The 14,072-nt window shown below is 45.2% G+C and overlaps 2 protein-coding genes across 2 annotated transcripts in view; both read right to left on the reverse strand.

The window, feature by feature from the left end:
* Nucleotides 1-837: 837 nt before the first annotated feature.
* CCNO (cyclin O) lies at nucleotides 838-2,423 on the reverse strand. The gene is made up of 4 exons (XM_035309820.1): nucleotides 2,161-2,423; nucleotides 1,761-1,946; nucleotides 1,195-1,670; nucleotides 838-973 (listed from the first exon to the last, which is right to left on the reverse strand). The coding sequence occupies exons 1-4, from the start codon at nucleotides 2,398-2,400 to the stop codon at nucleotides 838-840; spliced, it is 1,038 nt and encodes a 345-aa protein (XP_035165711.1). The 5' UTR covers nucleotides 2,401-2,423.
* A 794-nt stretch (nucleotides 2,424-3,217) lies between these two features.
* Nucleotides 3,218-14,072, reverse strand: part of DHX29 (DExH-box helicase 29) — a 32,838-nt gene continuing 21,983 nt past the window's right edge. The window contains exons 21-28 of the mRNA XM_035309114.1: nucleotides 12,803-12,878; nucleotides 11,825-12,049; nucleotides 10,842-10,978; nucleotides 10,072-10,165; nucleotides 9,048-9,350; nucleotides 7,472-7,603; nucleotides 6,327-6,423; nucleotides 3,218-5,568 (exon numbers count right to left, since the gene is read on the reverse strand). Of these exons, the coding sequence (XP_035165005.1) occupies nucleotides 5,513-5,568; nucleotides 6,327-6,423; nucleotides 7,472-7,603; nucleotides 9,048-9,350; nucleotides 10,072-10,165; nucleotides 10,842-10,978; nucleotides 11,825-12,049; nucleotides 12,803-12,878 (1,120 nt within the window). The 3' untranslated portion in view covers nucleotides 3,218-5,512. The remainder of the gene's footprint in view (nucleotides 5,569-6,326; nucleotides 6,424-7,471; nucleotides 7,604-9,047; nucleotides 9,351-10,071; nucleotides 10,166-10,841; nucleotides 10,979-11,824; nucleotides 12,050-12,802; nucleotides 12,879-14,072) is intronic.

Here is a 14,072-nt window from a genome sequence, read left to right on the forward strand (position 1 = left end):
GGGGGGGGGCCGCGCCGGCTTCTTGGCCAGGCGGGCGACCCCCTGCACCCGGTTGGGGCAGATGCTGCCGAAAGCCCGGCGGCCGCCCGGCTCCATCGCAGTCGCGCAGCCGGCGGCTCCGGCAGCCGGACCGGGCTCCGCGCCCCGCTCGGCGCCGCCCCGAGGGTGCGGGCGGGACGCGGGGGCGCGGGGGAACGGGGACGGACCGCGGGATGCCCGCCCGGCCGCCCGCCTTCCCTCCGGCCCGGCGCGGAAACGTCCCGCGGCTCCGCAGCCCCCCCGTCCCGTCCCCCCCGTCCCGCCGCCGCTCCCGCGCCCGCGGAACCGCCCGGCACCGGTACCATCACCCCCCGCCCCCCCCCCCCCCCCCCGCGAACGGGCATCGGGAGGCTGCGGGGCGCTTTTGTTGGACGGCGGGGCTGGGGGCTGGGGGCTGGGGGCTGCCGGCCTTAAACGGCGGAGGAGGGGCAGGGACACGGCGAGCGGAGCGCGGTGCCTGGCGCTGGCTCGGTGGGAAGGCATCCTGCGGTCCCTCTGTGCGGGATAGGCGATAAAGATAATGGGCTCTACATCTCTTCTCTTGATAACCCCCCCACCCCATGTTACAGCGCCTGCTTGGTTAAGTACGAATAGAGACCGACTGGAACAAGCAACAGCTTTTGTTACCTGATTTATCGTGTAGTGTTTTGTTTTCTTACATTGTGATGAGCGCATCTTTTTTCCTATTTTTTTTTTTTTCTTTTACTTTTTTTCCCCAGAACCATTACCAAGCCAGCGCGCACGGTATGAAATGGAGAGTGATGCCAGCGGGCTTAACTGCTAATTAACTGCTGGGAATTAACTGCTGGGGTGATCTCGCCCTGTGCCCATGCATTCCCCCCCCTCCCCCGAAGCACACGCTCCCCGCGAGCAGACCAGCAGCCGCAGGTGATCGGTGGTAACGGAGTTTATTTCGCGTTTCCGTGGCTCTCCCACCCGTCCCGGCGCCGCCACCGCTGCGGGCCAAATAAAAAACGCGGAGCGTGATTTTGGCCGTGCCATGGACGCGCGGGGCGAGCAGTGCCGCCGACGTGCAGGGGGATCACGGCGAGCAAACGGTGCCCGTGTGACACCGCCGGAGCCCGAACCCATTTTGGGGGGGACACGCGTGGGGGTCGGGACGGGGGCACGGCCGCTCCCCCCCCTCAGCTGCCTCCCCGCAGCCAGGGGCACTTCTGCGCCACGTCGGGCGGCAGCACCATGGGCAGGGACTCCCCGTTGAGGGACACGAGGAGCTGCAGCTCGGCCATGCAGCCCCGCAGCAGCCCCTCCCGGTAGCCGCTGACCCGCAGGTCCAGCGGGCGGCGGTGCCGCAGCAGGCGGTCGGCCAGCCCCAGGCTGCCGGCGGCCAGCAGCGACGGGGCGTACTTGGTGAAGGCGTAGTCGGCCAGGCTCAGCTCCGCGACGCCCCTGGCCAGGATCCCGGCGTCGGAGGCTTCCCCGGCGTCGGCCCCCGGCTCCTCCATGCGCACCCGGGTGAAGTGCTCCAGGAAGAAGCTGACGGTGGGCGCCGCCAGGCTGAAGCCCAGCTTGTGCAGGACGATGCACTCCAGGTTGCGGAGCTGCTGGCGGCTGAAGGCGTCGCAGCAGAGGGTGAGGAGCTGCTTGACGCTGGGCGGGTGCACCTCCACCTGCAGGGGAACGGGAGAGGGGCTGCCGGGGGGCGGCCGGGCGGCCGGGACTCCCCAAAATAGTCTCCTAGGGCTGAGGCTGCGCCGTACCTGCTTGCAGGCGATGAGCAGCGCCGTCACCCCCAAAAGCTGGAAGCAGTCGGCGGCCACCGGGGTGGTGGCAAGGAAGCGGTCGAGGGTATTGACGGCCAGGCAGAGCGCCTCGAAGGAGACCCCCAGGTGCCGGTGCACGGGGATGAGCCAGCTGACCAGCTTGCAGCGAGCCTCCGCCGTCACCTGCCGCGACGGGAGAGACAAGAGGGGACGAGATGGATGGGACGGGAGGGGATGGACGGGACGGGATAGATAGGACGGCACGGTAGGGAATGGATAGGATGGGATGGACCGGACGGGACAGGACAGGAGGGTATGGACGAGACGGGAGGTTAGGATGGCACGGATAGGACGGGATGTATGGGACGGGACCCCCACCCTCTCCACCAGCCCCCACCTGCGGCTGCCGGGCGAGCGGCTCCCGGGGCTGGAAGCGGCTCTCCAGCCCCTTTCGGGAGCGGTACCAGCTCTCCCCGTAGTCGCGGAAAGCCTGCAGCTCCAGCCGGTTCTCCCCGGCCACCTCCACCTCCGCCGCCGCCCGCCGCCGCCGCTGCCTCCGGTCGGGACGCGGCGGGCAGGAGCCGTGGCCGGAGCCGTGCCCGAGCTGCGGGGTCCCCCCGCCCGCCGCTTCCACCATGGGGGCGGCCGCGCTGCCGCCGCCGGGCCGGTATTTGAGGCGGGGGGGCGGCGGGGGCGGCGCCGGCGGGGCCGGTCTCCAAAACAACGGCAGCAGCGCCGCGATCGCACCGCGGGGACACGAGAAGGAGCACGGGCAGAAGGAGCAGGGGCAGGAGGAGCGGGGCAGGAGCTCTGCGGAGGCAGCCCGGGCAGAGCCTGAAGCCATCTGAAGCCCTTTTGCACTTTGCGTTTCGCCCCTGCCAAAAGAAGGGCCGTTCTCACAGGGAGCTTTGGCTGCTTTAGATCATGCTGCACTGGAAGCAAATTAAGGGGAAGTGACCAGGAAGCATAGCACAAATAAAAATGGAGATAGATAGAGTGCTGCAGTTCTCCTGGGAAGCTCGGGTCATGATTCCGGGCTCAGCTACCAACTACTTCTGTCAGAGAGCACCATCTTAGACAGGTGAAGGGAGTGAAATCAAAGCATTCCTATAGTCTGACCATTGGTTTACACAGCAGAACTGAGGCCAGACATGGCAATTTAATCAGATACGCTCATACGATTCAGCGATTACAAAGGCTAAGTAGAAAGAAATTCTCCTGGGTCAAAGGAGAGTGAAAATGGTAAAGAGGGGTTAATGTAGCCCACAGACCCAAGAGCAAAAGGGAATAGATGGGAGCAATGCAGTGGCAGGAGCAGGAAACACTCAGAGGACATACCCAGACCAAGAGGACTTGGTGCCTTAAAACAAAGCACATCCCCCAGCCCACTGCAGCGAGAAACACCCGTGGATACCAGTTCTGTGGCAGAGACGCTTTGAGAAGAGAGACACAAGTGTATTAAAAGAAGTATTTATTAAATAAAGGGAACAGAGGAGAAAGTTCATCCATCCAGGAGAACACAGGCACAAAAGCTGCTCGCATACACTGCAGAAACAGAAAGCCACTGTGGTCTTTTTCTATCCCCACTTAAATTTTATGATAACTGTGCTTATCTATACACCACAGGTCGACCTGTTTCATCAGTTTTGCAGAAAACTGTTAGCCACTTAGGACAGTAACCAATGCCCTAGTTACTACAGTAAAGCCCTTAACAAAAAAAATGAAAAAAAGGATACTTCTTTAAAAGATTATATAGCAGGGCATGCTGGAGAAACACAAAGAATACCTCTGAACTTCAACAGTAACATACGTATAAGGAATTAAAAATATATATTCACCATGGTTAAGTAAGGAAGAAAAACCTCAAGGAAAATCAATGCTCTTCTCATCACTAAGATTTAGCCATTTTAAGACACTGACTGATGTGTGAAATTCAAATCCAAAAGAAAGAGGAGCCCAACAGTTCTCCAACTACTGAAACTTATCTCCAATTTATAGTTCTAAGGATGGAAAAAAATACCTCAACTAGAATAAAAATTAGGAAATCAATCACTTTAAATTTGGCTAGTTGGGATGCAGATTTAGTTTTCATCTTCCAGGAATGCAATTTATTTATCTTTTAAAAAAATAGCTACACCTTTACTACAAAAGTGAAACATGCCTAGGAATGGAGTATAAAATCAAAGTGTTAACATCAAATTTATCTGTTTAAGTGCTTCCTTCTCTAAGTGCCGGATACTTAGCAATTAAAAAAAAAAGCACTCCCCCTCTTTTCTAGGTAAGCTGGACTATGACTGGTTTATCACAATTCATAAAACGATAGCAGATGTGATTACTACTTTTTCCTCAGAGGCCCTAGAAACCTATTAGAAGAACCCACCTCCTTGCAGTGTTGAGCATAGGCTAGCATTCGCAGGCTAGTTTTACTTTCATCTGATGGTTGTCTTTTAGCACAGCAGTACCGGTTCTGCTATTAATCATTTAAGTGGGTACCTCCATATGTTCTGCTTGGTCTCTTTCAAGATCATGCATTCCCCTCATTGTCCTTTTTGTACACTACTAACCTCTGCTGCACAAAATCTGTTCTTTCCTGATGAAAAAATCTTCTGCGCTATGCATCAGTCTGTACCCATGGAGTTTCTGCTCGACTGTAATTGTTGCATGGCAAAAAGTAAGAGAAACAATTTCCACATTCTGAAAGCTGTTTGTGATCTGAAATTTTCAATTCATTGTTGTAAACAGTGTAAGAGGACCTTGCGTTGTTCATTAGGTTACCTGGTTATGAGATACTCATTATAAAAGAAATAACAAAGGTAGTGGTGAGTTAAACACACAGATGCACAAACAATAAGGAGCAAGTGATACAGAGATTAATGAAGACGTGGAGTCTTCAGCTACTGATTTTTCAGCCATTTAAGGAACTGCTCCAATATAACTGTGAAGAGAGGCAACCTGAACTTTATTAATAAGTAAGGGGCAAACACAATCATCATGGATAGTATGAGGTATTTGAGGGGGCTTGTGAGACTACGCAAAGCTTATGATAGGATGCATGAGGAAGCTTATTGCAGTACCCCTGGGGGAAGGGTCTAAGGCAGGAAAAAACAAGACTGGGGTGAATGGGGAGGAGCAAGTGTGAGAAGACACAAAGAAGGGGCAGGACAGGATCAGTACTCATGTTTGGCTGAGCCCTGCACCTGGTCAGGGCAGTCTGTTCTATCTTCTTGTTACAGCATTTTCTTAATGTAAACCATACAGAAAAATGGAGATATCTGTAAGATGTATTGCTTTAATACTGCAAACTCATAGCTCAAAAAAAGCGCACTTCAGAAATCAACATGATAAATGTTTGTCCTCTGTTTGCATCTATCTTACAGAGCTCTACCCCACTGAGATTCAGGACTCAATCTTGAATTATTCGAACAGTCTGCATCACCATTAATGGTATGACTAGTACATTGAGCAGAAACAAAGAAAACTGGATTTGGCCACAGCTATTTTTATATTGAAAATAAACTACTTCCATCATTCATACATTCAGACAAATGGCACTGATGTAAAGGCTAAACTTATTCCACATCCATCTTTAAAAATGATATAGGAAAGTAAATCCTATCCAGAAATCATGCAGTCTTCCTTCATCATGGCTGGTCTCAACCACACTAAGCATTCAAATACTTTCAGTTAGTGTTGGAGTGTGTGTTTCTCCTGCCATTACCAAAGCTATGGTTTGTTACTGACGTCCAGTTTCAGTTATCATTCTCTGTTTTTATCAGTTCTTTGATGATGTGTAAAACTTTATCATCTAGGAAAGAGAACACAAACACAACAGTAAGCCACAAAGAGTGAGATTAAAACCAGATTCCCCACAAATTCAAAAAAAAAAACAGAAGATTAATCAATCTAGCTAACAAAAAATTATGGTGGACTCCAAAGTAAGACAAGTAATTCCCACTGTGGATCAAAAGAGCAAATTATGCCCAACGCATATGATTAGAAAGTCTATAAAAATATTCCATGAACTGGTTTTGGCAATTTCAGTATTCTAAAAATTGCGAGACAACTCACATAACACTTAAATTCATCCATACCTGTGGTTCGCCATTATACCATGTTATTTCTGTTTTGGGAAGTTACCTCACTATTTACTACAGAATCACAGAATCATCTAGGTTGGAAGAGACCTCCAAGATCACCGAGTCCACCGAGACATAACACTAACAAGTCCCCACTAAACCATATCCCTAAGCTCTACATCTAAATGCCTTTTGAAGACCTCCAGGGATGGTGACTCAACCACTTCTCTGGGCAGCCTATACCACTGCCTTGAATGTTGTTATCAGGGTTGTGTTTAAAACTGAAGTTGTGCTCATCATCGTACATCAGGGGTAAGCTGCCTAATATTAGTAATGATGTTTCCTATTTATTTCTCTCAAGATAATGGAATTACATTCAAGTTACAGTAATCCTGCTGAGTGAGAATGCAGTGTACTAACACTTTCTCCAATCAACCGCAATGTTCATGTAGCAAATACTACATTAGCAATGCAGTAATAAAGTTACCTTCAAGTGACATTTTAGGATTTTCAAGCTTCTTCTTTAAAACAGACTCAATGAGAGCTCTCAGTTGTTTGAAAATTACTGCAATTTTTACAGGAGCCTGTAAAGAACAGAGAAGAAACATTTTCACTGCTCTTGAAGACGTTTTATACAAAAACATTACCTCATATATAAATATGGGTTTAAAACTATATTTCTACAAACATTAGGTATATGCATATGCTTAAGTATATGGATAGCATACTGATGAAATAACAAGGTTGCCTTTACATCCTCTCATTTTTATGTAAGGTATGAGTTGTTTGTAGCATCACAACCTAAAGAACAGCAGCTCAAAAGGATAACCCAGAATATGCTCCCATATATAAAGCCACCAGCATATGATGAATTAATTAGTTAACTGATCTCCATAACCACATTTTTCCAATTGCTTTTTCCCAGGTTAAGCTAAAACTGTTTGTAGCTTACAGTTTTCTTTGAGGGTAGCATAGGGCCCACAGAAGCACAGATGGTTGTAGCCCAGTAGTTGGCAGGTTGGCATAAGCCCATGTTTGCCATTTAACAGAACACAAAGAGGATTTTGGCATATGACCCATTTTAGTTTGTCCACAAAAATATCTTAAGAAAATGTGTTTAGATTTTCCATTCCCAAATGGAAAATTTTGGGGAAAAAAATAACCATCCCAAACCCAAGCAAGCAGTTATTTTCCATTTGGACTTTTTTGTTACCAAATAGTTTTCTTTGAGCTACTAAAAGCAAAATAAGTAACATTCTAAAGATAAAACAGGTACCTACATACTTGTAAGACTGCAGAGAAGGGCAACATATAATAGCACACTCATCTGCTTTCAGTACCAGCTCCACGAAAGCAAGGTTTAGCTTACACCCATTTCAAATACCTTCTCTGAAATAACACTGACTTTCTTCCTGAACAGAGGGAACTGATATGTTACAAGCTGCACATTACTAGACTATTCTTTTTAGAGTGACTTGCAAAGATTTTATCACATGTATATAAAATTCCCATCATTCCCTTGAATTCTCTTTCCTTCCTTCTCTTCATCCCACATTAAGTGTTCTAAAGCAAGACAGTATATTAACTGTGTAACACAGAAATCCATACAAGGCAGTCACCACTCCAACACACCTGAAAATGGATCCAGCCATCAACCATCAGGAGACGCTCCCGATGCTGGACTTCTATATCCCCACCAAAAAGCAAAATGGGAAAGGGTGATATTAAAGTAGTCTCTCTCAAGTACACCTTAGCGTACCTCACCTGTGTATAAACAAACATAAGCATTAAAGACAAACAAGAAATCCCTAAGAGATACAACATCGCATTTCAGTGCTGCTTTTAAAAGTAGTTTTTGTTTGTTTGTTTGTTTTCTTTTAACAACCAGGTCAAACCAAATTATTGTACACAGAACAGCTGGTGGCAATTTGTCTGCCCTATACCCCAGAAGACATCACATTTAAACACTAAGTGACAGGCTTATATACCATCAGGAAATTAGCTAAAGACAGTAATTCTTGCTTAAATTTAAGTTTCATCTCTCTCTTCTGGTTAAGACTAGAAGCCCTGGGATAACATTTTCTTGCTATTTAATAAACCAAATGAAGTAAAAAGCAGGTAAAACTCTTCCATCAGACATTCTTGTCAGCAGCAGCTGACTTGTCATTCTATCTATATCCACATATACACATGCATACATGCATAAATGAGAGTACATGGGTTGACACACACAGAAAGTAAACAATAGACTAGACTCTGTGTGTTATTTCTGGCTTTGGAGCCTCTCGCAAACCAACATGGAATGGGATGGGAGAGGAGCTCTAGTAGGACAAATTGAAACAAAAAGGTGCAACTTCGCACAGAAGAGCAGGCTTTGTTCATTCCCGTTTATGGAATAACTGATTAGCCTTAGCTGCTGCCTTGCCTTAAACTACAAGGTTCTTAGAGGCATGAAATACTTTCAGCTTATAAAAAAAATAAGCTGTGAATTTCATTATGAACAGACTTTTTCAAGATGTTCAGCCTTCACATTTTAGTTCAGTACCAAGCTGATTCATCTTTATGGACATCAGGAACCTTACAGAATCACAGAATAGTCTAGGTTGGAAGAGACCTCCAAGATCACCGAGTCCAACCTCTGACCTAACGCTAACAAATCTTCCACTAAACCATATCCCTAAGCTCTACATCTAAACGTCTTTTAAAGACCTCCAGGGATGGTGACTCAACCAGTTCCCCAGGCAGCCTATTCCAGTGACTAACAACCCGTTCAGTAAAGAAGTTCTTCCTAATATCCAACCTAAACCTCCCCTGGCACAACTTTAGCCCATTCCCCCTCGTCCTGTCACCAGGCACATGGGAGAACAGACCAACCCCCACCTCGCTACAGCCTCCTTTCAGGTACCCGTAGAGTGCAATAAGGTCGCCCCTGAGCCTCCTCTTCTCCAGGCTAAACAGTCCCAGCTCCCTCAGCCGCTCCTCATAAGACTTGTTCTCCAGACCCTTCACCAGCTTCGTAGCCCTTCTCTGGACTCGCTCAAGCACCTCCTTACATACTTAGGACTCTTAAGATGCATCAGATATTCAAGCATATTTTACACTGGTGTATCTTATTTCTTCTTAGAGGCATTATGTCACCTTTACACAAAATATCAGCTACATTCACTATTTTCCTCTAATTATCCCTTTGACAGAGTCAAAACCTTACCTTCTCCTGGTAAAGAAGCCATCCATATATCTGTAAGTCTCGATTTACAGAGGAGGGATGCACTTGTGCTTTACCCTGAGCAGTTTCTACCATGCATGCCAGCTTCTCTGTGATATCTACAGATTTTGTGTATATTATTTTTCCTACATTGTCATACAGCCCTGCAGTCAACACAGCTTTAAGAAGAGCTATTTCATGGAGAGAAAGGGATTGTGTGGCTCCATTTCCATCCCATTGATGCTGAGTTGTAGGTGCTGTGAATCCTGCTGCTCTGACCACCCTTATGAGTTCTTGCTTCACATCCTGAAATCAGATAAGTAAAACCCAGAGTTTAAAAAGGCTACATGCTCCAGTCCATCAGTTCCACCCCATCTCAATTAGTTGTGTTCTCCAGTGGAAAATCTATTACTTAGAAAAAACACTTGTGTTTTCTGCAGCCAGCTTGCAATACTGACTGTTCTCCTACGAGGAAAGCATTATCTGGAATATAGGATTAGATACACAGTACTGGATATACAGCAAACACCAAATCTCTCAGCTGTACTTTAACTAAAAAGAAAATACACATTTACATCAAGTATTCACTTCTGATTAGGATATCTCGGGCATTCACACTGAACTAGAAGAGACTAATTAGAATAATTTCTTAGTAAAAATAAAAGGTCCTTTACCTAAGACTGTGGCTCATCTCTCTAACTATGAAACAGATCTGTTCTTACGTATCTAAGAATGACAGTCTAAGTATTTTAATTCATAAATTTTGATTCTTTGGTAAGGAGTGGCTTCTTCAATGCAAGTAACAGCAAAGACATATACCAACAAAGTATACATATCCAAAGGTGCCAGCACAGACACAGCAATCTGAATTGATGGTACATATTTCACCAGTTCCTACTATGGCCGCTTGTTTTAGTCTCATCTAAATAGGAATTGTAATATATCGTCACTTAAAAAAGGCAGAATGTTTTCACAGGAAAATTTTAATAATTATTTCTTGAACACAGAGCATAAGTATTTGGTTTACCTCCAGAGTTAACAGTGAAGTCCTATTAAGGAAATTTCTTCTGCAATAAGTCATTTCAGCACGATACCCCCCTTCTTGTCGAGCCTTCTTCCACCTAAGGAAAAAAAAAAATACCACCTTATTACAGCAAAAATAATCACATCTAGATTACAACAGCACAAAAGGGTAGTAAGTCAAAAGGCAATACAGTGGTTTTGGTTAGCATTCTCCACTCAAAACCAGAAATAAATGGCATTAAGAAAGATGAATGCTGCTGTCTGATACCACTCAGGAGAACACATCTGTAACAAATTTTACAGATACATACAAAAAATAAAAGGTAGTTTTCTCTCACAATTACACCTTCGTCTTGACAGTTGAGATGGAATTCAGATGTGTTTTTAAGACTGTGTGCTGTTTTACAAATGAGGAAGAAATATGTGTATCATATTTTCTAATATATATATTTTTACTTTCCAAAATACAAAATATTCAGATCAACACAGAACAAACAGCAGAAAACAAAAACAACAACAACAAAACCATATTAGGATAAAAAGAAGCAATGCATCTCTGGTACATGTGCAAGCATATTTTAAAGGATAAGATACCAAATAAGGTATCTTTTTGTGCTACAGTATTTGAAAATCTACTGTTATTTTGAGGATAAAAGCTTCCAGGGCAAGCAATTCAAGAAAAGGTACTTCCTAAGTATTCTTTCAATTCTTTTTCAATTTAGTATTACTTGTATTGTTAGCTTTTAGCTAGAAGGACAACAAAACATCATTTACCCTAGATAAGCTTTGTAGATTGTTATATGGTCTGAAACTGCCATTGCTAGAGATGATTTTGCAAGATCTGCTTCATCTTTTCGACCTATTGGTGTGGTAAACGGTGATTTTTCTGTCATAACTGCAGCCAAGGTTGCCTGCAATCAATAAAGCATACATCAGTTCAGAGTATTTTACTGTAAGATTACAGATTTACTACACAAGTAACTTTGCATTTTGTTTTGTAGAACAAATATTCTTTTTGTAGAACAAATGTATTGTAATAGTATTTAACAATTTCTGATTGATTCAGATCTTTCTTACGTTAAAGACAGTGCTTACATGCTGTCTCATCTCCACTGATGAAAACCTAAAGTACCAAATCTCAAAACTCACCTGAAGTAGTTTGTTACATGACACAGGAATACGCAATATGATACAGTGAATATCAAAAGATTAAACAACTGCTGCTTTGAGTTATAACACATTACCAGGAGAAACTGAGAATGCAATAATTTTGATTTTCAATTTCAGCAGCTAACATACCCATGCATCCTCCTAACTTGCATTAATTCAGTATCAGCTGAAAGTGTAAGCTATTCCACAGCCCTCATGTAATAAATTACCAAATTAATTTGCAATAACTTTCCATCAGCATGTTCTTAGTCTGTATCAATGGCAAGGTAAACCAGATTGGTCTCACCAAAATGCAAGAGACCTTCTTCTACAAGTTTCATACTCCCTGGGATCATAACAGAGAGAAACACAGACCAAGTATGACTACCCTCTTGTCAATAATAGCTGGGAGTTTACAAACAGTTATATTATTCTGTCCTCCATGATAACCTGGAGTCTTCACCTTAAAATACGTATTTTAGCTTCTTACATCATCTTTTCAAAATACCATTTTGCAAGAAATCAGATTAATTTTAATAGCTAGCTGTTTCTATTCTACTGTTTTTTAGAAAACACTCAGATAAAGATAGCAGTATTTCTTTACTTACCACAGGATCCAAGCAGCCAAATATAGCACCAAATATAAGCATTTTTCCAATCTTTACATTGACAGGAAGGGCTGCAAGGTGCTGGCCCAATGGAGTCAGTTTGGGTTCATTTAACTGGCAAGCCCCTATCTTCCTTAACAGGTTCATTGCATTACCAATTACTTGTGGCTGTGGTGGGTCTAATGCTCTGGAGAGGAAATCTTCAGGAGAGCCAAGGTTGCATTTCTACAGAGTGAATGGGCATATGTTTTAGTATAAAATCTATTATACCAAAAATCAGGTGAACATAAAGACATTAATTTAACAAACTTTTACAGTAGCTACAAAAGACACTGGAAAATTGCTTTTGCAACCAAATGCACACATTTCCCACCCTCTGCACCAGCCTCTTGGTTACTGGAATAGAGATGCCCACCCCGCCAACACCAGTTAGGTAAACATAACTTCGTTGTTCAGAGGGGGCTTAGCATAGCATGAACGCTGATCAGAGAAGTGTCACCAATAGTCAGAGGTGAGAAGGAGACAAACCTGCTGAGATGCTGTTTAACAGCTGGGCACTAATTTGAAAACAAAGGTAAACAGTTTGTTTGCTACAACTCAGCACTTAAAATACAAGCACATTACAAATGCCTCACAATACAGATCTTGAAATGCAGAAGGGTGGAAAACCATCCTTATACATTAGTTTTTCCACACATATCCTACTCACTCAGGATGAGGGAAGAGGCCACTGAATTGCTTCTTTAAGCAGACAACAGTTTGAAGGGTATTTAACTGAGTTTGAACTGTCATTCAGAGGTAAACTGGAACACTATAGCTTCGTACTCTCACTCACCAGCATGCTTTGGATTTTCCATGACACAGGTACTGGATTTCCTCCACTGTAGTGGAAGAAATTCTAACTACACTGGATTAAGGCAATCCTTGTAATCCCCTTTTTAGCTAACAAGGTCAGAAATTCCCTAACAAAAACCATACCATAATATGAAGGCATAATTCCTCCAAAGGCACACGTAGTATTTCTGGAACTGAATATTCCATGAAACTTTCAAACCTGTAACATCATAAAAAAGAGAGAATCACTGTATAGGGTTTACATGGCAAGGCAGAAGGAGGGCAGGAGGTACTCCAGGCAGGCAGCAGCAGTTCCCCTGCGGCCTGTGGAGAGGCCCCTGGTGGAGCAGGCTGTCCCGCTGCAGCCCATGGGTCCCACACGGAGCAGATCTCCACGCCGCAGCCCGTGGAGGAGCCCCCGGTGGAGCAGGTGGATGTGGCCTGGAGGAGGCTGCGGCCCATGGAGAGCCCCCGCAGGAGCAGGCCCCGGGCTGGAGCTGCAGCCCGTGGAGAGGAGCCCATGCAGGAGCAGGGGTCTGGGGGGAGCTTCATCCTTCATTCATGGAGCAGTTCTTGAAGAGCTGCTGCCTGTGGGCAGCCCCCGCAGGTTCAGGTCGGGAAGGACGGCATCCCGTGGGAGGGACCCCACGGGGAGCAGGGGCAGAGAGGGACCGGGAAGGAGCGGCAGAGATGAAGCATCAGGGACTGACTGCAGCCTCCACTCCCTGTTCCCCTGTGCTGCTTGGGGGGAGGAGGGAGAAGAGGGTGGATGGAGAGAAGGTGTTTTTAGTTTGCTTTTAGTTTCTCAGTGCTCTATTCTGGTAGCAATAGGCAATAAAATACATTAGTCTCCTTACTATGAGTGTGTTTTGCCCACGACAGTAATTGTTGAGTGATCTCCCTGTCCTTATCTAAACCCTTAAGCCTTTTCCATCATATTATCTCCCCTTTTCCCTTTGAGGAGAGGGAGTGAGAAAGTAGTTGTGGTGGAGTTCAGCTGCCCAGCTGCGTAAAATCACCACAACCACAGTATGCAATTTAGCATTCAAATTGAAGTTATAACCTCATGTTTCACATGCTCATTCTTTGAGAATGTTCTCTCAGGTGGTGTATTTTAATGTATGGGTAAAATGACCATTAATACGTGGGTAAACTGACAATTACATTAAGGCACATGTGGTGGCCTGGAAAGCAGAACTTTTTCTCTAAAGAGGAAAAGGCAGTAAGACTCCACCTTTCAAAACAGATTCTCAAAAACCATAGCTCTCAAATTGAGATGGAAGTCTTACATACTACTAAAATACACACTTCACTTATTATTTCAAAATACTTCCAACTGAGATGGAGGCTAAGGTAAGGTAAGGGTCCTGTTGCTCCAGACAAGCAGGAAAAAGGTTAATCATGAAACCAAAAT

Source organism: Oxyura jamaicensis, chromosome Z, assembly GCF_011077185.1.
Source record: "Oxyura jamaicensis isolate SHBP4307 breed ruddy duck chromosome Z, BPBGC_Ojam_1.0, whole genome shotgun sequence".
NCBI lineage: Eukaryota > Metazoa > Chordata > Aves > Anseriformes > Anatidae > Oxyura > Oxyura jamaicensis.